At 31.5% G+C, this 25,467-nt stretch overlaps 1 protein-coding gene across 1 annotated transcript in view; it reads right to left on the bottom strand.

The window, feature by feature from the left end:
- Positions 1–910: 910 nt before the first annotated feature.
- Positions 911–25,467, bottom strand: part of LOC142332860 (uncharacterized) — a 113,608-nt gene continuing 89,051 nt past the window's right edge. Inside the window, exons 21-24 of the mRNA XM_075379535.1 lie at positions 20,228–20,431; positions 13,923–14,185; positions 6,578–6,685; positions 911–4,273 (exon numbers count right to left, since the gene is read on the bottom strand). Coding sequence (XP_075235650.1) covers positions 2,570–4,273; positions 6,578–6,685; positions 13,923–14,185; positions 20,228–20,431 — 2,279 coding nt within the window. The 3' untranslated portion in view covers positions 911–2,569. The remainder of the gene's footprint in view (positions 4,274–6,577; positions 6,686–13,922; positions 14,186–20,227; positions 20,432–25,467) is intronic.

The raw sequence follows: 25,467 nt of genomic DNA, 5'->3' as shown, positions 1-25,467 counted from the left end.
AGATTAAAAAAAATTTGTGTGGCCAACTGCAGTTCACATGGTCATGTACGCACCCACCAACCAATGCAATGCATAGAAATTTTCAGATATACATCGGTTTTTGCATACAGTTCTCCAAACACAAAAAGATGAGTTGACCTGGACAGACAGTATATAAAACTATTATACTTCTCAAGCATCATCAAGATTTGTAAACACAAAAACCCAGACAAAGTAAAAAAATAAATAAATAAATACATAATTCTGTTAAAAAAAAAATAAAATAAATAAAGATGAAGATAAAATAGTATGTTGTAACTAAAAATATATGAAAAATACTTCCCACTATAATAAAATGGAAACAGTCTTAATTATTATAAAAGAATGCACATCACATCATAATGTAAAACAATAATAGTAGTATTACTATTAATCTATTAAAAAAAAAAGCATGAAAATTTAAAAGTAAAATCTATCTACTAATAATATTAGAAAATTAATCAACATCTGTCTAAAATAATTTTTTTTTTTCAAATTTCCTTCAATTTACCCTGAAAATAATACTAATAAATTTTGAACAGTTCTATGTGATATATTTACCTCTGCAAGTGGAACTGAAGTAAATAAACTAAGTTACATCTATTCCAATATGGTTGATGTTCAATCAAAATGCAATAAAATTGTATTAGTAATATATTTTTAATACATATGGACATTAATCATTTTTAATATTCAACAATAGAAATATGTTACATTCAGTAATTTTATAAAAGTAACATTATTTATTCCTATTAATACATTAAGATTAAATAATAACATTTTTAATATTAAACATAATGTTTAACAAAAAATGGTAATAAAACATATATATGATTTTCGTTTTTAATCAAAATTATATTAAATTACCTAAAAATTCAGATAGTAATGTGTCTATTTTATTTTTAATTCAGGAAAAGAAATCAAATCATTATTACCTACAAGTGCTCACAGATTGTTGGTGTAGAACAAGAAAAAAAAAAAGCACGGTTAAAAAGTAAGGGCCGATGAGTTATAAACAGTGACTGGACACATTGTTTAGATCATGCATGCGCAGCAGCTTTAAGTGGTTTGTTGGGTATGTAATCGCAAAATTGCCATTAATTCACTGTTATTTGAGCTCACAAAGATCACAGAATAACATTTCCACGTACTTTTCTCGACCATTTTCACCAAGAGGGAAACAAATTCTTTACTCGTATCATTACTGGTGATAAAATGTGGTTTTTGTACGATAGCGATTGTTTTTTGTCAATCCCAGTTTACCTAAATTAAAAAAATTTAAACAAGCCCGAACTTGAAAGTCACGGCAATTGTATTCTGGGACCAAAAGGGTGTGCTGTAGATTGATTTCATGGATCCTGGAACATCAATCACATCACACTGTGAAAAACTTTCTAAACTGCATCATGCCATTCAAAACCAAAAACAATTCAAAAATTCGGATGAGAGATTTTTGATCATCCCTTACAGTCCTGATCTCGCACCCGCTGACTATCATCTCGATGAATGAGGAAAGTGAAGAGTTGAAAATCTCGGTGCAAAATGTCTACACAACCCCAAGCGACAGAAATTTGTGCAGTGGGTTTGAAGAAGCTTGCTTCATGATAATCAAGAGTGTTTGGAATGAGATGGTGATTATGTAGAAAAATGAAGTAAATATCTAATTATTTGAAACCATTAACAAATTTTTCATTTTTTCAACTGATTTCATTTTGTTATCGAACGGCCCGTAACTTTTGAACCGTGCCTTGTAAATAAATAAAAAATTTAGATTTGATCAATTATAAAAGATATAAGAACAAGTTTCACAAAAAATAATACCCATGTTTAAATCTTTACATAGTAATTACTATGAAAAAAGTAACCTGTTACTAATTAAATTAATTACTTGTAACGTAACATCATAAACTCTCAGCAGCTGGTAACACACTGTTCCCAAATATACATTTTCTCATTTTTTTTTTAATAACATAAAAATACACAAAAAAAAGTTCCTCCTTTTAATAGGAAAAAAATATTTCTGAAATAACAGCTCTCACAAAATTTGTAAACAGTGAACTTTTTAATGAAATTTCAAATGTTTCAATAAATATTTTAAATCGAATCAATTAAAATCAGTCATTTTTCCATACTTTAAATAACTAACTATGATTGCACAAGATGGATGAAAACAGTTGACAAACCATTATTCAACTGCTACCCAGAGAATTCATCTAATTAAACCTAAACTTACAATAACAAAATTTTCTGATAATATTTCTTTGTGAATAGGTTTTATTTCATAAAGAAAATATTTATGTGATATTCTAAAATATAAATTTTTTCTTATTTGTTATTATCATTATTACTAGTATTATATAAATTAAAGAACAAAAAACAATTCGCTTTTAATAACGATAAATTTTAATAAAGTATAAAAAAATTCATTATTATATTAAATTAGTAATTAAAACAAATTATTACCTAGTTAAAACATAATTACCTATTTTTTTACTCTTCATTACATAAACAAATCGTAGATTCAGATCATATTATATACACTAAAATTAAATTAAGGAGGCGTATTTTGGGTGTTGGTCGGTGGAACATGAGGGTATGATGGATGCGGTTGTACTAAGAAAGGGTTATAATTGTATGGATTATATTGATGAGGTTGTGGTGGTGCAGGTGGTCCTTGCGGTGCTGACGGTGGATAATTAGTCGTAGAAGGTTCTGGTCGATGAAATGCACTATACATTCTTGAAAAATCAGAAGAATTACTTGAAGAACCGTACGGATTAGCCTGTGTCGTCGGTGTTGGTGCTACAGGTGGCGGCGGTGGTGGAAAAGATGAAGTGCTAGGTGCGGTACTCGCTCCTGGTGAAAATGCAGTTCTTCCTGTCGGATAATTTGAACTGACTGCAGCTGCTGTAAAAGGATTCGGCGGGATACCGTAACCGCTATCATAAGTACTGGACATCGGATACGAACTTAATGAATCCTTAACGTCTTTCCTTTGTGAAGATCCAGAAGGATAATAGCCGGTCGATGGATAATTTAGCTGCGGCTGGGTAAAACTTGGATAATACTCTGAAGCCCTACCACCAGACAAATGACGAGTTTGAAAATCTTGACGATAATTAAAATCGGTGTTGTATGGTGAATTTGATGTAATTGTACTGCTCGGTGTCGACGTCTTTGTTGAAGATTCGACCGGGAAAATACTGATAGAATGATCGGTCATTGATTTAAGATGACTCAACGCGGGTGGAAATGTTGATGTTTCATTACTACTTTTTGATAAACTATCGGCAGTGTATTCCATACCGGTATATTTACGATTATTTGATGGAAGAATACTACTTGTATGGTACGTAGGTGATGGATTAATCGGTATTGGATTAATCGAAACAGACGGTGTACCAGGATTAAGAGATATAGATGGATTATTTGATAACGGATTAATAGAAACTGATGATTTATTTGAAGTTGATGATGATGACATACTCGGTACATTATACGACATCGAAGTTGATGAACTGACAGAACTTACTGGGCTTACAGTTATTGAAGAATTCAACATCGGTAATGGATTAACAGATACAGGTGGATTTGAATGAGTTTCTGTGGATGTTGATTTCTGAGGGATATGATGACTCATATGCGGATATCTTGCAGTGAATTCTTTATCTTTATCATCAGAACGTACCGGTTGTACACTAGATATAGGAGCCATAGAGTTATCACACGTAACAGATTTCATTCGTTCTTGTTCTTCTATTCCCAAGTTACAATTAACACCTTCTTCAACAAGACTGCTACTATTACTAATGGCACCGATCGACGTCAATTTCCTTCCGGATGAAGAGGATGAAGATCTACTTACATTATGGACATCATCATTCATATCCAAATCATCAATATCATCATCATCAAATTCATCTTCATCCGATGAATGAATTTCATCATGATGATGCTGATGAGGATGTTGCTGTGGATGATGATGAAAATGATGAGGAAGAGGCATACGATGATGCTTACTCTTCATTTGATGTTCCATTGAATCTCTAGACTGAATATGTGAATCATGCATATTCATTCGCCTATCATTATCCATACTCATACCAGATGACATTTCAAGTTCATTTTTATCAGGCATATTATTAATATTATCTTTATGATTATATGCATTCATTTCTTTTTGTTCATTCATTTTCATCATTTGCATTTCATTTGTATCCTTCGGATCCATCATTGTTGATTCTTTTGACATATCCTGTAACAAATAAGAAAATGATAATTTACCTGAAACAATAAAATATAAATAAAAAAATACAATAACTAATTAAGCTTTTCGAGAATTTTTTTACTATATACCGTTTATGATATCATACCTCCCAAGTTACTAGTTTAAAAATTACAAGCTTGTTAATAAATAAAACGTAATAAAAAAGAAAACATCTTTGAATAAGTAAGTTCCTGCAAACACACACACGCACATGCATGCACACATACACTACACTTCTTGATTAATACTTTCTTGATTGTGTACTATAAAGTTGATCAGTCTTTATCTTAATGATGAACAAATTCTTGTGGGAACTTTCTCACCTTAATTTATCTATGGCTTTTGATAAAATCAATTATAAGCTGCAATTAAATAAGTTAATGGACACTGGAATTCCAAAGAAAATGTTATATTAATAAAAATATTTAAATTGTGGGAATTTCAAGTGTATAGAGATGGACTACAGAAGGTAAATATATATATATATATATATATATAGTGTTTGAAAAGTCACCAAATGCTTTAGAATTGTGGTGTATTCTGTTCTTTCAGTGTTAGGTTGGTTGTCCTGTGGGTTCATTGGGCGTTGTTCCGTAATAAACCAAGATACCAATTGTTCAGTTGTGACTGAACCTGCTTTGTTTTGTTTCATGTTGTTGTCAGCAAATAAAGTAATCAGACTAGTTATTTATTTGGCAGCCAAAGTGGCAACACTGTAAAGTTATTAGTACACATATGGTTATATGAACAGCTGATTTATATTAGGTATTAATATTTTTAGTCTTTTGTTGAAACGTAAATAAACTTATTGAGAAACAAATTTTTGCCGTGCGTTATAAAAATGGGTGATACTAATTATGAGCAATGCCGTGCAATCAAATTTTGTGTTAAACTCTGTGAGAATGTTACTGAAACTTTTTCAAAATTGAAAAGGGTATATGGAGATGACTCTCTATCATGAGCCCAAGTTTTTAGGTGGTTTAAAGCATTTTCAGATGGCCAGAAATAAGTTGCGGATGATCCATGCTCTGGAAGACCATTAACGTCAAAAAGTGATAAACAATGTTGAGCGAATCTGAGACTTGATATGGTATGACTAGTGATTAACTGTCAGAATGATTGTAGAACAATTGAATTTGAACCATACCACGGTCCATAAAATTTTGACAAATGAATTGGATATGAAAAAGTTTGTGCAAAATTGGTCCCAAAAAACCTAACTATTTTGAAGAGAAAAACAACAGGGTGGAAGGGTGCTGCAGTCTTCTAGTGCGAATTGAAACTGATCCTAGTTTTCTAAAAAATTGTTATTACTGGTGATGAATCTTGGATGATATTTGAGTGTGACCCAAAAACAAAACGCCCAAGTAAGGAGTGGCACACTTCAAACTCACCATGTCCAAAAAAAGTAAAAATGAGCAAATCAAAAATCAAAACCGTGCTAATTTGTTTCTATGATAGTAATGGCATTGTCCATAAAGAGTTTTTGCCTACAGGACGGACTGTACATCAATATGTTTACTGAGAAATTCTTGAAAGACTGCGGAAAAGAGTTGCCCGTATGAGACCAGCCATCAAAGACAACTGGATGCTGCATCATGACAATACACCTTCTCATGTTGCACTCTCAATTAATGAGTTTTTAGCAAAGAAAAACATTCCTGTAGTTCCTCAACCACCTTATTGACCTGACTTCAGTCCCTGTGACTTTTTCCTGTTTCCAACTTTAAAAAAACACCTCACCTAAAAGGACACCATTTTGGAACAATAGAAAACATTTAAAAAAAATGTAACTGACCATCTGAAGGATATTCCGGTTTCTGAGTTCCAATATTGCTATGAAGAGTGGGAAAGCCATTTGGAGTGTTGCGTGGCTTCCCAAGGGAACTATTTTGAAGGTGAGTCCATGTATAATTGGGGTGTAAATAAAAGGTTTTTCTGAGCCAGTCTCATTACTTTATTTACAGAACTTGTTAATATTCTCATTAAAAAATAGCATAACTATTTTTTTTAAATAACTTTTAAGTTCATCAACTACTACTATGTTCATTAGCCATTAATAAATACCATGTGATGATGAAACAACACCTAATATTACTTAAACATGACGATCTAAAGAAACTGGTTTGTTAAAATTACAGGTTACCGTATGAATTTCACAACTGCTTTACAACCTTTAATTTTCAATATGGTATTCCCTTAGATGTGCCACATATTGAGGGATTACCACTTAGTAAAGGATACAGTTCACAAATCTAAATAGGATTAATTATTATTATATGTATATAATACCTTAGAAGAAATGCTTTCATGAGATGGAATATGATCTCTTTCAATTCTTACATCAGATCTGTATGTACTAACAGTTGAAGCATCTACTTTCTTCTTTGTTACAGTTACCTATAAAAAAATTAGACATTTATATAGTTTAGTAAGAAAAATAATGCGACCATAATTAAGTTAATGATGAAATGTATGTTAAAGTTGAAGAAATTAAAGAAAAAATGAGAAGAAAGATAAATGATATACAAAAGAATATAATATAAATATAAAATTTCAGTAAACCAACATTTACGTCTTAAAAGTTGCTACTACAGAAGATTCACTTGAAACTATTTGATAAAGTTAAATAAGATAATTAAGGCAAACAAGAGATGTTACATAGAAAACTATAGTGAACATAGCATAGTGAGAATTGTGTGGCACAAGTAAACAGGAAATTTTGAACTAACTCTCACAAAAATAAAAAAATGAATTTACAAAGTTTTATTGTCGAAAACAAAAAGTAAATTACATGCCGTTAAGTGTACCAACAAAAAAATTCCTATTTCTAAAAACAATATGCACAAGATGATGGTCGTTTGAATGTTTCCTGGAAGCAAATGCTGAGATTTTGCACAGCACTTTGAAACACTTCCACAGGAATTGCAGTGATTTCTTCTTGAATCCTTGTTTTCAACTCACCAATTTTTCTCGGGCGAGTGTGTACACTTTACTTTTGAGGCAGCCCCACAAGAAAAAATTGCACACCAACAAATCTGGTGATCTTGGAGGTCAATGAAATTACATGGTTACCAAAAAGCTGTTGAACGGCTGTCATTATATGAGTCCAATCACACCTAGCATTCAAATGGCACACCCAAACTGTAACTTTTTGGCTGTATAATGGTCATTCATACAATTGATGAGGTTTTCAGCTACCCAATACCTAAAATTCTGCTTGTTTATATGTAAATGAGCCTCTAATATGTAAAATGAGCCCATCCGACATGAAAGGGTTGTCAAAATAATTAGGATCATCATTAATCTTTTCAATCATTTTATCACAGAATTGTTATTGTACCATATAATCTGTGGTTTCAGTTCCTGTAAAACTTGAATTTTGTAAGGGTGAAATTTAAAATCACTGTGGAGTATTCGCAGTTTAGGTTCAATACTGCTGCGTGTTTCCTTGCCGATCATTATGAGCTCCTTCTGATTGAGGCCTGAACTGCTTCAATGTTTTCTGAGGTTTGCTGAGTTTGTTGACCTCCTGGTGGTATCTTTTTTAGAGCTGAACCCATCTCCTTGAAATTCTCAACCTATGTTTTGACAGCGTGGCAAGATGGAATGCGACCATGACATTCTAAATTGGAATTACCGTTCAGCAGCAATCACACTGTCACCATTCTTTTAAAATGTCTTCACAGCATACGCAATTTGCATACCGACCAACCGATCCATTATTACTAAACAGCAGGTAGTTACGCACAGAAGGATGCCACTCCTGCCTTTCTACCAGCTCCTCAGGAATGCCACTACTACTTTCAAAATTTCACATTTCCCTGTGCCACTCTGTACAACTAATAGACGAACACAAAAAGTATAGAAGCAAAATAGTAGAGGGAAAAAAAGAAGCTGATTTCAGAAAAAAGATTACAATTTGAATTTAACAGTTGTGAAATATTTTAACGTGTATAAAGAAGTAGGAATTTATAATACACATCTGAATTATAATGTTGCCTGGGAATAGTAGACTGAATAAAGGTTCATACATAAGTATATAAAATTTATAAGATAGGAAAAATATATACTTTAAAAAGAGAGCAAGAGTAGATAAACATGACGACTATTTCATCATTAGTTTAATGTCTAATGCATCAAAAACACTTTTTAGAATAGTTTACAGTAGAATAAAATACTTGAAAGAAAGTGTATTTAAGTTAGATGAAGACTAGTTCAGTTTCAGAAAGAAGACCACTTTGACTCAATTTAATTTTAGAAGGCAAACTTAAAAAGAATGAATCCATGCCACTGTAGAGTAGAAGAAAGCAAACAAGTAGGCTATTTTAAGTAAATTAGGACTTAAATATTGGGAACGAAGAGTTGTTTTAAATCACTGCAAGAATAAAATAGGTCCCGGGTTCGAATCCTGGTCAGGAATGGCATTTTCACATGCTACTTGTCATCTCATCCTCTGAAATAATACCGAACGGTGATCCAGAGGTAAAAAAAAATAAAATAGCAGTAATAGATGTAGAAGATGAAAAAGGGGAAAGCAATGATTCAGAAAGGAGTAAAAAAAAGGCATGAATCAACTTTTACAAAAAAAAAGCAATACAAAGATTGAAAGAAAAACATGGAAGTGAGTAATTACATGGGAAGAAAAAATTAAGATGTTAAGATTTCCTGATGACATTGTTCTTCTAGCTGAAACCAAAGATGAATTAGAAGAAATACTGAAGGTCACAGATTTATTTCTGGGAGAAACAATTTTAAAAATAAATAAGAGTACAACAGGAATTAATGAAATATTACACAAAGGAGGATGGTGGGAAATTAAGAAAGGGAAACACAACATATTAAAAGCGGGATGATTTGTTATTTACGTCGAAAAATTTTAAAGAATAAATCCTAGTAATACAGGCACTAAAAAACAAGCTAGAAAAGCTTTCATGCAAAAAAACTAGTTGGCTAGTATCAAATGCAGATCTAACAATTGGAAATAGATTCTTATAAATGCACAGGGATGGTTTGGAATGTAACCTCCGCAGTAGCATAGTGCTGGCAGTAGTGTTAGTGGCGCTGCCACTGACAAATTGGCGTACTCTCTGAATCAACATGCTTCCAGCTGTGTCAGAGTGAGCTACATACTTTAGCCGTTTGCTTGTTATAACCTAAAAACATGAGTGGTACAACAGAAAATCCTGTGAAATGCGAGGTGCGTGCTGTCATAAGATTTCTTTGGGAACAAAATGTTTCAGCAGCAGACATCAGCCAGTTGTGAATTCTGTATGCCCCAAATGTTATGAGTGATAGTGTGGCAATGGGTCTGATATTTAAAAATGGAAGGACAAATATCCATGACGAAGAGAAGAGTGGTAGAGCTTCTGTTGTGAATGATGATCTTATCAATGAAATTGATGAAAAAGTGTGTGAAAATTGGAGATTCACCATTTCTGAACTTTCCAAACAATTCCAGTAAATTTCTCATACGGTTTTGTACCAGATTGTCACTGATAAATTAGGCTACCGGTAGTTTTGTGCATGGTGGGTTCCAAAAATGCTCACAGAACCATCGAACCAAACTAATGGGCTCTGCCCATTCTGACTTCCTTTCATGCTACAATGCAGGAGAAAGTTTTTGAAGAGAACTGTGACTGAGGATGAAACTTGGGTAGCCTACGTGAATGCCAAAATGAAACAACAGTTGAAAGTGTGGGGCAATACTAGTTCTCCATGCAAGCCAAAGAAAGCCGGCCAAACTTTGTCAGCAAGGAAGGTTATGGCTATGGTTTTTTGGGATTCCAAGGAAGTTCTAGTTGATTTTATGAAACATGGCACGATTACTTCAGCAGTCTAATGTGAAACTTTGAAGAAACTTAGCCGAACCATTCAGAACAAATGTAGCGGTATGCTATCATCTGTTGTTGTTTTTTGCATGACAACACTTGCCCTCATAGTGCTTGAAGAACTGAAGACTTCTGAATCAATTCCAGTGGGATATTTTGATCATCTCCCTTACAGCCCAGAATTGGATGGCTTGCATCGCAGCAATTCAATGATGAAAATGAACTCCTAAATGACATAAAAGGTTGGCTAGGTACTCAGGTGGCTGAATTTTATGAAGACGGTATTTGTAAATTAGTGAAACCTATGACAAATGCTTGAATTTAAACAGCAACTATATTGAAAAATAGTTTAAAGCTGTAGATTAAGTTGTATATAATAAATTATTTCTATTATTTATATTACGTTACGAACCACCCTCGTATATATGCTGTGTAGACAGTAAAATAAAAACAATTAGAAAAAAAAGGAAAAATCCTTTAAAGTACAGAAGGGTGTTTAAAAGTAGGTGAGCTGATCTTAAATTAAATTGACGTGGTCTTAAGATGAATATGAGAAAAGAAAAATTTGTGGAAGAATTGTATAAAGAGATGGAACTAGATCTTGGCTATGTATTAAGAGAACCAAGGGTAGCTAATTTGCTGATAAAAAGGGACAAGCAAAAGGTCAAAAGCTGTATAAGAGAGATGAAATACATAACTGTAGATGTAAAATAAAATCAGGTAGCATTACTCTGCACGACACATATTCAACTTGAAGAGTGATCGGATGCTAACATACAATAATCTCTCACATCCACTTTCTAACCTCCAATGTACTCTAGCAAAATAATATTACATTCAGCAGCCTATATGTCAGAAATACAATCCCAAAATCACTTGTAAAAGTTAACACAAAACAAAAAGAAAAGGGAAGCTGTATGGAATTGGTTAACAAACTGATGACTGAAATAAATAAACATTGTAAGGATCTAAAAGTCATTCAAAATGTTTTATGATGACCATGTTCCTAACATGAGACAGGTAGATATTCAATCCAATCAGATAATATTACTACAACATGACTCAGTGTATGTTTCTCCAGAAAAAGGTGGATGATCAGATCGATTAGATAACTTTTCTTAATCACCTTAATACTTCAACATCCAACAACCCAGGGGAAGCCACTTATTTAAAGAATGATTTTTTGGATAATTTTCATGTAAAAGTAATGATAAAGTCATCATTTTCATTACTTTAAGTAATGATAATGATGAAAATAAGTGTTCTTACAATTGACAGATCTCAGCACACAGCGAGGCTCTATACCAATTGAATGAATACTTCTTTACCAACCGTTTTTTTTTTCTTGATCATATCACCACATAAGCTAGTAGCTTGTGCACAGGATATGGAAATGAAATTTTGTAGTGTATGAAAAATATTACAAATGATATAATGATGAAACTTTATAAAGGCATAGCTGTTCCAGGGGTATGGTAGTGAAACATGGGTTTTGACATCAACTGATAAAAGCCTGATTACAACTGATTACAGACTGCTGAAATGCGTTTTCTTAGATCTTATATAGGAATTACCCGAAGGGATAGAGTATGAAATGATGAAGTGCGACAACAGCTGAATATTTTCAACTTGAACAAAATTATTAAATATAGAAATATATGTAAAATCTTCAATAATGTAAAAATGAAAAAAAAAATGATTTAAAAAACTTCTTATTGAGTGGGCATTAACTATAATGTAATAGGTACTAACAGGATTCATGTTGGATTTATACTGGCAGTCCAGACAATTATAACATGATTATAGTTATTATTTTAATGTTAATAATTATTATAAATCAATAAATAATGTATTGTTGAATGGTTAAAGCTTAGTTATTTATTTTCTTTATGTAATTGTTGCAACAAGATATTAATTGTGTAATTAGTTGTTGTAATTAAGTACAGTTTTGTTTCTTGAATATAGTTTTAGTTACTAAATCTAATACATAAAAAATATTAAAGAAATAATTTGTTCATTAGTTTTTAAATATATAGTTTAATTTTTTTAAATTAATTTTTATAATTGTACTACTATTATAACTATTAAGAAAAGCTAATAATATCTTTAGTTGTTACATAAATTTGGTTACTTGCATTAACCACTTAATAATGTAATAATAATTTTTTAATATATCTGTCGACAGACTTAGGTCTGACGGATGATCATGTAAGTTTTAAATTGTAAATAAAATAAAATAAAAAAAATTGGAAACATGTGGATCGAACGGATAAATGCCTTTTTCCCAAGAAGATAGTGTAGTACAGACCGGTGGGATACAGGAATATTGGAAGACCCAAGAAGAGATGGGAAGAAAATCGACTTAAAGTTCGCAATAGGCTGAAAGGCCTACGGCTTGAAGCAGATGATGATGATGAAAAATGCCATGCCTGACTGAGATTCAAACCCAGGACCTCCGAATGAAAGGCCGAAACACTACCACTCCTCCACGGATTGGCATTTACTCATACTTATCCTTTATCTTAATATAACCAATTTGTTGAAACCTTTATCTTCCTCCCATCCAACCTTCTACAGCTACATTTTTTTATTAATTAATAATAAATGCCAAAAATAAATAAATCATATTATAAATAAGTAAATAAATCATATTAATTATATATTTACAGTCTTAATTTAAAATTAAGAACATTTAACTATTAATTTCTGTTGTAAAATCTGAGTATATCTTAAATCAGATTCTAACCAGCAAAATTTACTAAGTTTCATCAGAATGCCTAGACCATTCTTTTTCCATAAACAATTCCTTTCATAAACCGTACAACCTTTTCACTTTAATTTTATCAACTTCTCAGTGCTATATTAGTGTGATTTTGTTTGTTTGTGGAAAATAGCAAATTAAAAAAATTACTTTGTGAACAATTCAGAAACCTAAAGTTTCTTTTTTCTCTGTTTTGCCTCCAGAACTACTGTAAGGTATTACTTCATAGGATGAATGAGGATGATATGTATGAATGTAAATGAAGTGCAGTCTTGTACAGTCTCAGATCGACCATTTCTAAGATGTGTGATCAATTGAAGCCTAACCACTAAATAACACCGGTATCCACAATCTAGTTTTTTAAATCTTATAAAAGTAATTGCCTTTATTACAATTTGAACCTTAGAACTCTCGACTTTGAAATCAGCTGATTTGCAATGATGAGTTCACCACTAGACCAACCGGCGAGTAAAAACTTGAAGCTAATAATAAGCTTCAAGTGTATGAATGATACAATTAGAAACAAAAATTATTTTTACAAAACGAAGACACAAAATCCTTTTCTGAATGAAAGAAGAGAAGAAAATGCTTGAAATTGAAAATGCTACTTCTTTTATTATACTTAAAAAAAATAATGAAGGTCTACCTGTTATAAAGGAATCCTTAATAACTACAAACAACTATTAAAAAAAAAATGTTTAACTTAAGGAATAGTTACCATTACAAATAATAATTGATGAATTGTGTACAAAACAACTTATAAAATTAAAGAAAATGTAATAAGCAACATTTCAGGAAGATATGATTCATTTATACAAAAAATGCATATTCACATATATTTTCACAGACGGTGGCAACTTTATAGTATCCACCACGGTAACAACTTTCATATCTATCAACATAGGCTGGCCTCTTTCTACCTCTGCTATGTTCATTCATAAACACCAATCACCTTTTTAGAATAGACTATAATTATTTCTAACCTTATCGTGAACGATATAAGTTATGAATTAACATGTATAAATTATATAACTCAAATACTTACAGTTACAGGTGGAGTTTCTCCAAAATATGGTTTTGTTGTTGCAATAGGCTGTTTTGGAGTACCCCATGGTCTACCAGAATTACCAAGCATTCTAACAAGCGGTTTACTTTGGTTACTATTGTTTCCAGAACCAATATTAGTTGTATTACCTCCTCTGTTTGTCATTCCTGGACTATTACGAGGTATTATTGATATATTGGAATTGTTTCTTAACATTGGTAAATTAGTCGGTACTCTTTGACGTGTCGGTTGCACTGCAACTTCTATAAATAAATGTAAATAAAGCCACATTTTAAAAATAAACATAAAATACTCATATGATTTTCTACAAATTACTTCATTGAATCCGGATTTGTAGTTAGTGTATGTCTTTTTCTTATGAAATGAGATGTACACAGTTTGTTAGGATGTAATCACCGGGCCAGGGCATATGATTATATGAATCCACGAACAGAACTGTAGCAGAGAAAAAATATAGAGAATCTAATTGGATTAAAACATAACTGTACTGATCTGTCCTTAAACTATCAACATACCTGACAGAAAGGCAAGGGCTATCACTCTGCAATAACCTGACACATAATGGGCAAGGCTACACCTATATAATCAATATCTGTTGTCGCAAAATTAATATTAATAACAATTAACAATATTAAACAAGAAAATGCAACAAATTAAATTTAAGATATGAATGTGGTTCAGAAAGTAACCTTTGTTGTAGCATAGCATTAGCAGTAGGGTTAGCAGTACTGCCGTTGACACATCATAATCTCTGAATCAGTGTGCTTCCAGCTGTGTTATTATGAGCCGTGTACTTTAGCTCATTCACTTGTTTCAACCTAAAAACATGAGCGCTGAAATAGAAAATCCTGCAAGCTGCCATTATTTTTTTTGGGCACAAAACGTTTTGACAGTAGACATTCATCAACAATTGTGACTGATGGTGTAGTGCAGCAATGGGTCCAATTTTTTATAAATAGAAAGACAAACAACCACAAAGAATGGTAGGCCTTCTGTTGTGAGTCACAATATTATCAGTGAAATTGATGAAAAAGTGTGTGAAAATTGAAGATTCACCATCTCTGAACCTTCCGAACAATTCCTGAAAATTTCTCATACATTTTTGTATGTCACCAATAAATTATAGTACCAGAAGTTCTGTGCTTGGTGAGTTCCAAAAATGCTCACAGAGATCCATCGAACCAAACAAATGGGTTCTGCCTTATTTTCACACTACAATGCAGAAGGAGAAAAGTTTTTGAGGAGAATTGTGATGATGGATGAAACTTGGGTATCGTACGTGAATGCTGAAACCAAACAACAGTCGATGATCTGGGGCCATACCTATTCTCCACGCAAGCCAAAGAAAGCCAGGCTATGGTTTTTTGAGATGCCAAGGGTGTTCTAGTCGATTTTATGGAACAAGTACAAAGATCACATCAGCAGTCTACTGTGAAACTCTGAAGAAACTTAGCCAAGCCAAGATGTTGTCATCTGGTCTTGTTTTTTTGCATGACAACAGTTGCTCTCACAATGTTCAAAGAACTTAAGAACTACTGAATCAATTCCAATGGGTAATTTTTTATCATACCCCATACAGTTCAGGCTTGGTGCTGAGTAGTTTTCATCTCTTCACTTATGTGGAGAAATAGCTTGCGTTGAAGTACTTTGATGATGATAATGAACTTTAGAATGTCGTGAAAGTTTGGCTAGATAGCTAATGGAATTTTATGAAGATGGTATTTGTAAATTAGTAAAACAATATGACATATGCTTGAATTTAAATGGCGACTATATTGAAAAACACTTAAAAGCTAGTTTTAAGTTGTATATAAAATATTTTTAATTATGCAGGATTTTTATTTACAGCCAAACGAGGTTACTTTCTGAACCGTCCTTGTATGAAGCAATAACAACTAGTTTTACATCATTAAAAAATTTATACTACTTAAAGATCATTATAAATAGATTATTAAAAATAAATTTGACTCTTTAAAAATGACAGCACTTCTTTTATTCATATACAAGGCACATAACTTTAGTTATTCAGAATATTAAGCATTATTAATACAATAATAATAATAATTTTTATAAAATACGATTATAGAAAACTTTTTATAACTAAACCAATTTGAAATAGTCAACTTAGATACAAAATCTTGGATACTAAAGATCAACTCAATAAACTCCAAAAAAAATTAGTTAGCAAAAGTAATAATAAATAAAACCAAATTAATATCTAACTGCTTTTGAAGTACTTTAAACTACTGAATTAAAAAATGTGAGTTCAAGTGAATAATTCGCATATTTATATAATTTTTATGAAAATACACGTAAACTATAATACAGTGTCATGAAACAACTTAACTACCAGTATTCATAAAAATTACACGGCAAGTTTTAGAATGTTTGTAATACAGTGAATTCTCCCCAAAAAGACTATTCTATAAGACGACAACCTCTGGAGAAGACCAGTATTTAAAGATCATAATTAAAGTATACTTTACATACTGATAGCAATTACAAAGGCTGTTTTTTTTCAACCTTAGATCATACATCTAAGTAAACAACAGAAACATTCGAGCCAGTTCTGTGCATCGTGCGATTGCATCACCCCTCCACCACAACATCTAACACTGCCGGCTCCATTGCATAAGTTTGAGTTGAACTATGGGCAATTGAACATGGCCGCTATGATTGATACTCTTACAAAGTATGAGTTGTGAAATGCGATATGTTTTCTGCAACCAGAAGGATGTAGCGCTGCTGAAATCCATCGCAGAAGGAGCCTAGTGTATGGTGAAAACTTTATGAATGATGGTAATGTACAAGATTGGTGTAGGAAATATAAAGGGTGAACGGACGTCCATGACGAAGGTGGGCAAGGATGCAATTCTGTCGCTACTATACGCCTGGTTGATTGTGTAGATGATTTTATCCACAACAAACAGAGGTTTACGATAAGTGAACTTTCCGCAGAAATCCCAGAAATTTCAAGGGGTTCTCTGAACACAATTGTGACTAAAGACCTAGAATAGCAGAAACTGTGTGCATGATGGGTCCCAAAAATGTTGAGATATGACCACAAAACACAGCGCGAATGGTGTCAGCCTATGTTTCTCATGTGTTATGATAATGAGGGGGGAAGGGTTTTTAAAGTCTATTGTTACTGGTGATAAGACTTGGATCCAGTATGACAATCCAGAAAGCAAAAAACTTTTTCGGCTCAAACAGACACTGAGCAATAGGAAAATAATGGCTACAGTTTTTTGCAACCATAAAGACTTGTGGACTATATGGAGCTGAGGACAACAAAAAAAAAGGAAGTTTATTAGGAACCTTTACATCACCTCCACAAAACAATCCAGAACAAATGATAAAGCATACTCTTGTCCAGCATTGTTTTGATCCACGACAATGCATGACCACACTATGCCAATGTGACGCAAGATCTTCTCAAACAATTCAAGTAGTAAGTTTTCGACCATCCACCGTACAGTCCGGACCTAGTTACCTAGTGATTTTTACCTCTTTCGAAAATTGAAGACATGGTTGGGCGGACAACACTTCACCAGCAATGAAGAACTTCAGGAGGCTGTCAAGACGTACCTTACCTCACTAGCAGCAAACTACTTTAAAGAGGACATTGGAAAGCTGGAGTCACGATATGACAAATGCTTCAATTATTTGGCAATTATGTAGAAAAATAAGTTAGATACAACAACTCCATTTTTGTAATGAAATCATTTTGTTAAGTCAATATGTCTTTTTTCTAACCTGACCTGAATCATCCAATATGTATTGAGGCTACCGCAAAAACGACTGATAAATTAACAATGAAAATAAAATGAATAATTGTTTTCTAGACTATAATTGTCCGGTTCATGCTTTTTCTTCAACATATTCAATGAGTCTTATCCTGTCATCCCATCTACTTTGCTTTACATCTTGAAGGCCTTACAAATCTTCATTTATGTAATCCAACAGCTGTAATATCTGACTGGTCTTTTTTGTCGATTTCTTCCACCTATCCTTTATTAAAATTGACTGTTGGCATAATAATTCAACAAGTTATTCTGTTTGCTTATCAAAAAGTTATGTTGCATTAGACAATGTAATCACCATTTTATATAATCGACTTTCTTAAATAAATACAGTATATGGTTTACAATATGAAGGAAGGAATTTTAGAATTATCTCTAATAGAGATTGTTCTTTAAAATCATTTCCTTACAGTAAAATTATTTATTGCATGAAAACTTAAATTTTTTAATACTTATATTTTCCAGGATAAAAATCTTACTACAGATAATTAAAATGTGTGCTTTGTCAGACTATTTCTTCTCTTATAATAAAAATCCTCTCAAATAAAAATAAGAGCTGCCATCATCAAGAATCATTTAATTTTTTTTTTTAATGGATTTACTAGGGTTTGAAATGAATATTTCGGGTCCATTACCAATAAGTATGTTTAATTTTAAGTTTTAATTTCTTGATTGGTAAGATCCTCAACTTGCATTTTTTTTTTTTATCTCGGATAATGTAACAAATACAGAGTAATCAAAAAAAATTACACAATGTACATTTAAAAATTTTTTTTGCCCAATTATACTACAGTATTTAGTACATCATTTTGTAATTAGAAAATGTTATTAGTGCCATACTTTTGTCAATTATTGTCATATTAATTAATATACATAGTCTTTATTAATATTCTTTTGCACTAACTAACAATCTTAAATACACAAAACAATTACTGGTAACAATTTTATCTATTAATGCGATGATGTCATGTGACGCGACCAAATCTACAAAACAAAATCATTTGGAACCAACGGTAGTCTTTTCAGACATTGTATTCAGGGATTTTTTTACTGCTCTTGGGGTTACAATTCATTTTTATTTATTAACCGTATTTACCAAAATATCTGAGCATAATTTTCTGTACAAATACATTTAATTGCAATATTGTACAGTACAGTATGTGGAAATTTATAAAAATTGGCTTTAGGTTAGGCTATCACATCATTCAGCCTTTTTAATCAAGTATAACATAATGAACTGGGAATTTGGTTAATGTCCTTTCATTTAAATGTTACATGGAGAGGCTAATACAAACAGAAGCCAGGAATTTGGGTTAAGATAAGTTGGAATAAACTCTGTTCCTAATCTATAGTTCAGGAAACATAACAAAAAAAGGAAATTAATTTCTGAAGCTTTTGAAATATTAACATGGAAAAGATAAAATGGAGCACTAAGAAAGATGGATGAGGAAAGATTCAAAATCATTAAGTTGGGGTTGGTTATGAAGACAATAAAATTTTAATTAGATTTAAATTTAATTAGTTGCATTGTAAGGCACGATAGAGAAGAGAGAAGAAAATATAGAAGGAAAACAACTAAACTATATCTCGAGAAGCATGGAGGATGTAAACAAAGGAAAAATAAACAAAAGGGTGTAGAGAAGATGGGATACCGTGGACCTGCTTTAAGGAACAAAAAAAATTGTTCACATTTTTAAATTTATATAGCACAAAATAAAAGTTCTGCTTTATCATATTTGTTAAGTGCCATAACTGTAAAAGTCTGAGGTGAGCCGTATGATCATAAGCAACTCCTAAAGATGGCACACACATTCTAAATAACAACCAGTATTCCATGCTATGCTTGCTAGAGAAAAGTAAGGAATGAAGAGGTTTCTAGTTGCTTTTTTCACCGAGCCAAATATAATGTAGCGTGCAAAGTTCTATGAAATGCATGCGATAATCGGTCCAAAAAAGCAAAACCTCTATAATATCACAGGAACTGATTGCAGAGTAGCATTATTTCTCTTTAAAAAAGCAACTCTAACCACTACCCAATATGCCTCATACACTCTCAACACATCAGAGACTTATGAATGTCTGGGAACAACAATGATTGCAAAGCAACAATTAATGAAACTGTTATGGGAAAACAATACATATACCTCGAAGATAAATAACAAACACTATGTCCAGGTTTATCAAAATTAACATTATGTAACAAGCAACAGTAATTTTTTTGCTCTTTTCAGGGGGTATAGAGCACTATGAATATATATAAATATATTCACTGTGAAGAAGTATAATTAAATATATATTTATATATGCCTGACCTCAAAAGGAAAAATTTATAATTTAATGCATAGAAATACACCAGTAATAAAATAAGTAACCATGTTATAAAATATGGAGTCAACTGAATCTTTCTTCCACGATAATGACCGAAATGAAAATAGGACATGAAAATAAATTTCTATCAGCAAAGAGAGAAAAAACACAAACCTTTCTTTGTCTCAGTAGCGAAATCACGTTTATCAACTTTTTTCTCGCCTTTATTTCCAACTTTAAAAGCAGTACGTATAGCAATAATTTTACCATTTTCTAACTGCATGTAAATACCTTTTGGACTCTTTAATACCATAACTTTTTGTCCAGCTTTAAGGACAATTGATGATCTATCTGGAGAATTTGTAGGTATCACAACATCTGTAAACAGATTAAAAAAACTTAATTAAGCATGATGAGATTAACACTAATTATGTTACAAAATTTACAGCAATACACATAAACAAGTATGAATTTATACAATTACTAATCCTGTAATTCTGAAGGCAATAATAGACTTCTGGAAAATTACAATTTAATTGTAGGTAACAGCTGCATCTTTCTGTGCAAAGTTTTATTAATTATTTTTAAGCGGTAACTGTTTTCTTAAGTATTTAAAATGTATGAAAAAATATATAATACAAAATGAAATTTGATGTGAAACATTGATTTTTGAATTCATGAAAAGTTTGCCCAAAAGAAATTTATAGGAAAAATATGTCTTATGGTGAAAAAATGTTAGAAAATGGTATATCATCTTTATTAAAGGAAAAATAAACATTCATGAGACAATTCTGTCATGTTTCCTATTTGTGACTGAAGAAGTGTAGTAAAGTAACCACAGTCTCAAACAGAACTGTTTTGTTTTACAATTAAACTAGATATAAAAATACACTAACAAATTTTGTTAACAAACAGGAAAGTTTTCAAAATTAGATAACCAATTTTTACACAAAAATTCTTGCAAAAATGGACAGGGACAGACTGACTACAAAATAATCAGAAAAAAAAAACATTAATATTCACAATAACATAGATAACTGATAGATATTGCGGCACAGTCATAATGTCCAATAATCTGAAACTGGTGAACTGAATGATTTTTTTTTCCAATGTTTTTAGTGAAATCTGACAATGATTCTATATGTAAATTAATTCAGACAACTCTGTTATTAGGTTAGTATAAAGATTTTTAAAAAAACTGTTATATTTTACAGCACTATTTTTGAAACAATATTGTGGATCACAGAATAAATCTGTTAAAGAACATAATGAATTTGATAAATCAAAATAAATCTAATTTGTAGTTACTTCCCACAAAAAAAAAAAAAAAACAATTTAATTTTGGTGTTTCAATTAACAAAGGCAAATAAATATAAATATAAACTGTTTAATTGAAAATTTTATTGTACTATGGTTTTCATGAATAAGTGACATTTTTCGTAGCTGGTGCACTGATTTATAAATTGAAGTTATAAAATTGACAAAAAGAGCTTTTGTTTCAGCAGTAAATAAATAGCTCCAATTACCTGAATTTAGAAGTATAGGTGCTACAATGAATCTTGAAGCTTAGACTATAACAGCTAGTATGGTGCCTGTTATCCAAATTGAAAACATTCAGTTTAATTTCCCTATGCAGAAAAAAATTGCTTTCGTGTAAATGTAACTCATTATTTTACATTACTGGATAGTATTACGGATTAGTTTGAAATATTTTCAAATTCTGCCGTTTATATTTTATAAATAATTAAGTATTTTGTGATAAAAAGAAATATTAGGATAAATTTTTAAAAGTTATTAAAATGTAGGCCTATTCTCAACAGTATTATAATCGCATCAAATGCTAAATGATAAATTAACTAACATTATAATTATCTGATATATATAAACAGAGTTTATAACCTATTGTGATTTTATTTATTGTAAAAATAAACATGGACAAGCAAAGTATTACAACTCGAGAAATGAGTCGCCTTTTATAGAATCACATCAAGAAACAATATTGCTATATTGTGTGCTATGTGCACATAGTTTTCAAATACAACCAGACCAATATAAAAATTAATACTTATCATCCATAAGCCTACATTATTGAATGCCTGAGTAAAATTCAATTAACTAGATGTCTTGTTGATCCTGTAAGAACATTTTTGGAAATTCTGTTCCTTTTCATTTGAGTTTTGATTGACAAAAGGTAATCAATCACCTTTTATAATAGGTTGTGTATTTTTAGTGTTTTATAATTATGAGTGAACTTAAGTCAACCGTAAAAAACAAAAAACTATTTCCTGGGAAGGCCCTGGAAATAATTAGTGTTATTAGTTTATGAAACAAGAAGGTGATCGATTTCCAAAAGGGAAAATAAAACACCTGATTCACATTAAAAATGTGAAGAAAAAATAGCAGGTGTGTGTGTGGGGTGTTGCAATCGCAAACCCAAGGAGGGAGAAGAAAAATAGCTGCTGCTAAAAAAATTAGCCGAAAATCCAGTTGAGACTTCTTTCTCTATCCCAATAAAATACAAACCTGTGAAAAGCCTGCAATGGAACTAGATGACTTTGACAAGTGTGTGGTGAGACAGACTATAAATGAATTTCAGAAATTCATAAACTGCTGATGGTGAAAAATAAATTGTTAGCACTTAAAAATACCATTGGTTATTCAGGAAAAGACAAGTTTGAGAAAAATAATAAAAGAATTGGGTTTTAGGTGGAGAAAAACCGAAATAACAAGAAGGTTCTCACCGAGCAACGTGATATAAGGTTTAAGCATATTTAGTATTTGACTGCCATAAAAAAATTTAAAACTGAAAATCGGCTACTAGTGACAGTGTATTATCTTATAATACACTGTAATACTTATCTTATAATACAGTGTAAGTCATATATATTATCTTCTCGCACAACAAATAAGTCGTGGTGTAGTGATTCAGGCAACAGGCAGAAATATTTCAAAAGGAAGCAGATTTATTATAGTGCACATTGGAGGAGAAATGGGTTTTATACCAAATGCCTTACTAACATGACAATCATGTTTAAAAAGTGGTGATTACAGATGTTAAACGAAAGCAGAAAATTACTTAAAATGGACATAAAGAGATATTAATTCTAAACCTTCCTGATAATTCTGTGGTAATTTCTGACAATGCACCCTATCACAATGCCATTTTAGAAAAATCACCAATCTCCAAATCAGGAAAAGAAGATATGATAACGAGGTTGCAAAGCATTCTGTTCCTCATTCTTCCTCGATGCTGAAACCATAGTTGTACAAACTGGTAAAAGCAAACAGGGAAAACTTATTACTGTCTATATGTTTGACCGACTTTTATAAAATAAAAAAAAAAAAAGGCATGATGTACCCTGATTAACTCCATACCACTGGATTTAAATCCTATCCTATCAAGATAGTTTGGTCAGTACTTAAAGGTTACATAGCAAATCATAAGGAAACTTTTTTATATTAAAGATGTTCAAAGGCTATGTGAAAATAAAGTAGCCAACATGAATGAAAAACATTACTGACAATACTATGGAATCATTTATAATTTCTTTACAAGAAGATAAAGAAAATTACAGTAATTATGATGTTGACTCTGATGAAAGTAACCACGGAAATTCTAATCATTTTTGTGAAGTGGATGGCGTTCACTCTCTTTAATTAAAAAAAATGTATTTTGTTCTAAAATTTATTAATAATTTGTTTCTGTTATAATTTATGATTCCATTATTTAGTGTAATTAATCATTATCTTATATTAACTTCTGAATATCTATTTGAAAATAAAATGGAACACCAGCAGTCAGTGAAGTTAATACATTTTAAATTGCACGTTATACCATTTTATGTGTAGATCTACTATTGTACAATTACCGGCTTCACATAAGCACCTGTAATTCTTGTCAGTGTTATCATTTTGAAAAATGCATAACATATTTGTTTTCCATAAATAGTCAGATATTAAATTAAGATTTTATATAAGAGTGTTGCCTGAATAGTCAGAGAAAAAGATAAACCTTCATTTTTGTTTATAAATTTCATATCATTACCCATAACATAAAACAAATTGAGAATAAATGTATGAGGATCATTTTGAAAATTCTCAGCCTAATAAAGGAAAACCCAAGATATTTTAGAAATTTAAAAAAAATTTTCAACATAGTGGTCTTACAATTCGATATACTTAGACAAAAATTTGTCTTTTAATTAGAGTCAGTATAATTCAGTTTGTCCAACTCTACAAACTAAGTGGTTGCCTCAGCTTCAACCTCATCATTTTAAATGAAGCTTTGTACAGCAAGTCATTTCTTCGAATTTGGCAAAAAAGTAATTACAGGAATCCACATCTGGTGATAACGGCACATGTGGAAGCATTTCAAAACATATATCATGGAGTTTTGCGACAACAACCCAAGATATGTGTGCAGGGGTAGTATTGTGGTAAAACAGCAGTTTCTTTTTTTACCAGATGTGGATGTTTTGGCTGAATAAATCCTTCAGTCAGTTCAGTAGTTAAGTGTAATATTCCCCACTGATGTACTGTCTTTTTCCAGGTAATCTAAAAGAACCGCATCACAAGAATCCCCAAAAGAAATTTTAACCATGACTTTTCCTGCATATGGAACTGTTTGCATTTTCTTTGGCACACTTTGACCTGGTTCCACCCATTGTTTAGACTCCAGCATATATTAGTGAATCCATGTTCTAACTACTGTTATAAGAGATCGAAGAAACTTGGCAAAATTATGTTTAAAAAGTTTAAACAATCTCAAGAAGTGTTCAGACAAATCCATTTTTAACAGTTGAATGCAGTCGACTGTAAATAAATGCAGCATCCATTGAACAGAAAGCTTTTCGATACCAAAAACAATATATAAAATGTAGTGTACCGTGTCTATCGAGATTTTGGCAATGTCATTAAATTTGCATACCTTCAGTTGGCTATCATTTATACAGTAGCACCATTGATTTTTGTGATGATTCTGTCGGCGCCTTTAGCACTTGTATTGAATAAATGTACGACCACATTTAAATCCAGCAGCCCATTTTTTTAACATCAAAAACGAAATAATCCTTAAAAGTGGAATTAACTATTTTTGTATGCCCATCAGGAATAAACCTTTTAAATCAAAAACTATAAAAGGCTAAAAATTTTTTTAGTTCATTTTTCTGAAAATTTTGAAACAAATTGTTTTAATCAATTGTCAAAAACAAGCAACTAAACGTACACCACTTAAAGGATCATAACTGACAAATATCATAATCACATGGTCATACTTGTGCCTCCGCTGTCAGGCCGAGAACTTCCTAATGACCCTGGAATTTAAGGTAATGCAAGTTTGTAAATTAAATGTAACAATGAAGCAACAGTACTGTACTTATTGACAAGTGGTACAATCCTTTTGTAATCTTTACAAG

This window comes from Lycorma delicatula, chromosome 12 (assembly GCF_047948215.1).
Source record: "Lycorma delicatula isolate Av1 chromosome 12, ASM4794821v1, whole genome shotgun sequence".
Classification (NCBI taxonomy): Eukaryota; Metazoa; Arthropoda; class Insecta; order Hemiptera; family Fulgoridae; genus Lycorma; species Lycorma delicatula.
The sequence above is the reverse complement of the archived record's forward strand: the minus strand, read 5'-3'. Positions and strand labels throughout refer to the sequence as shown.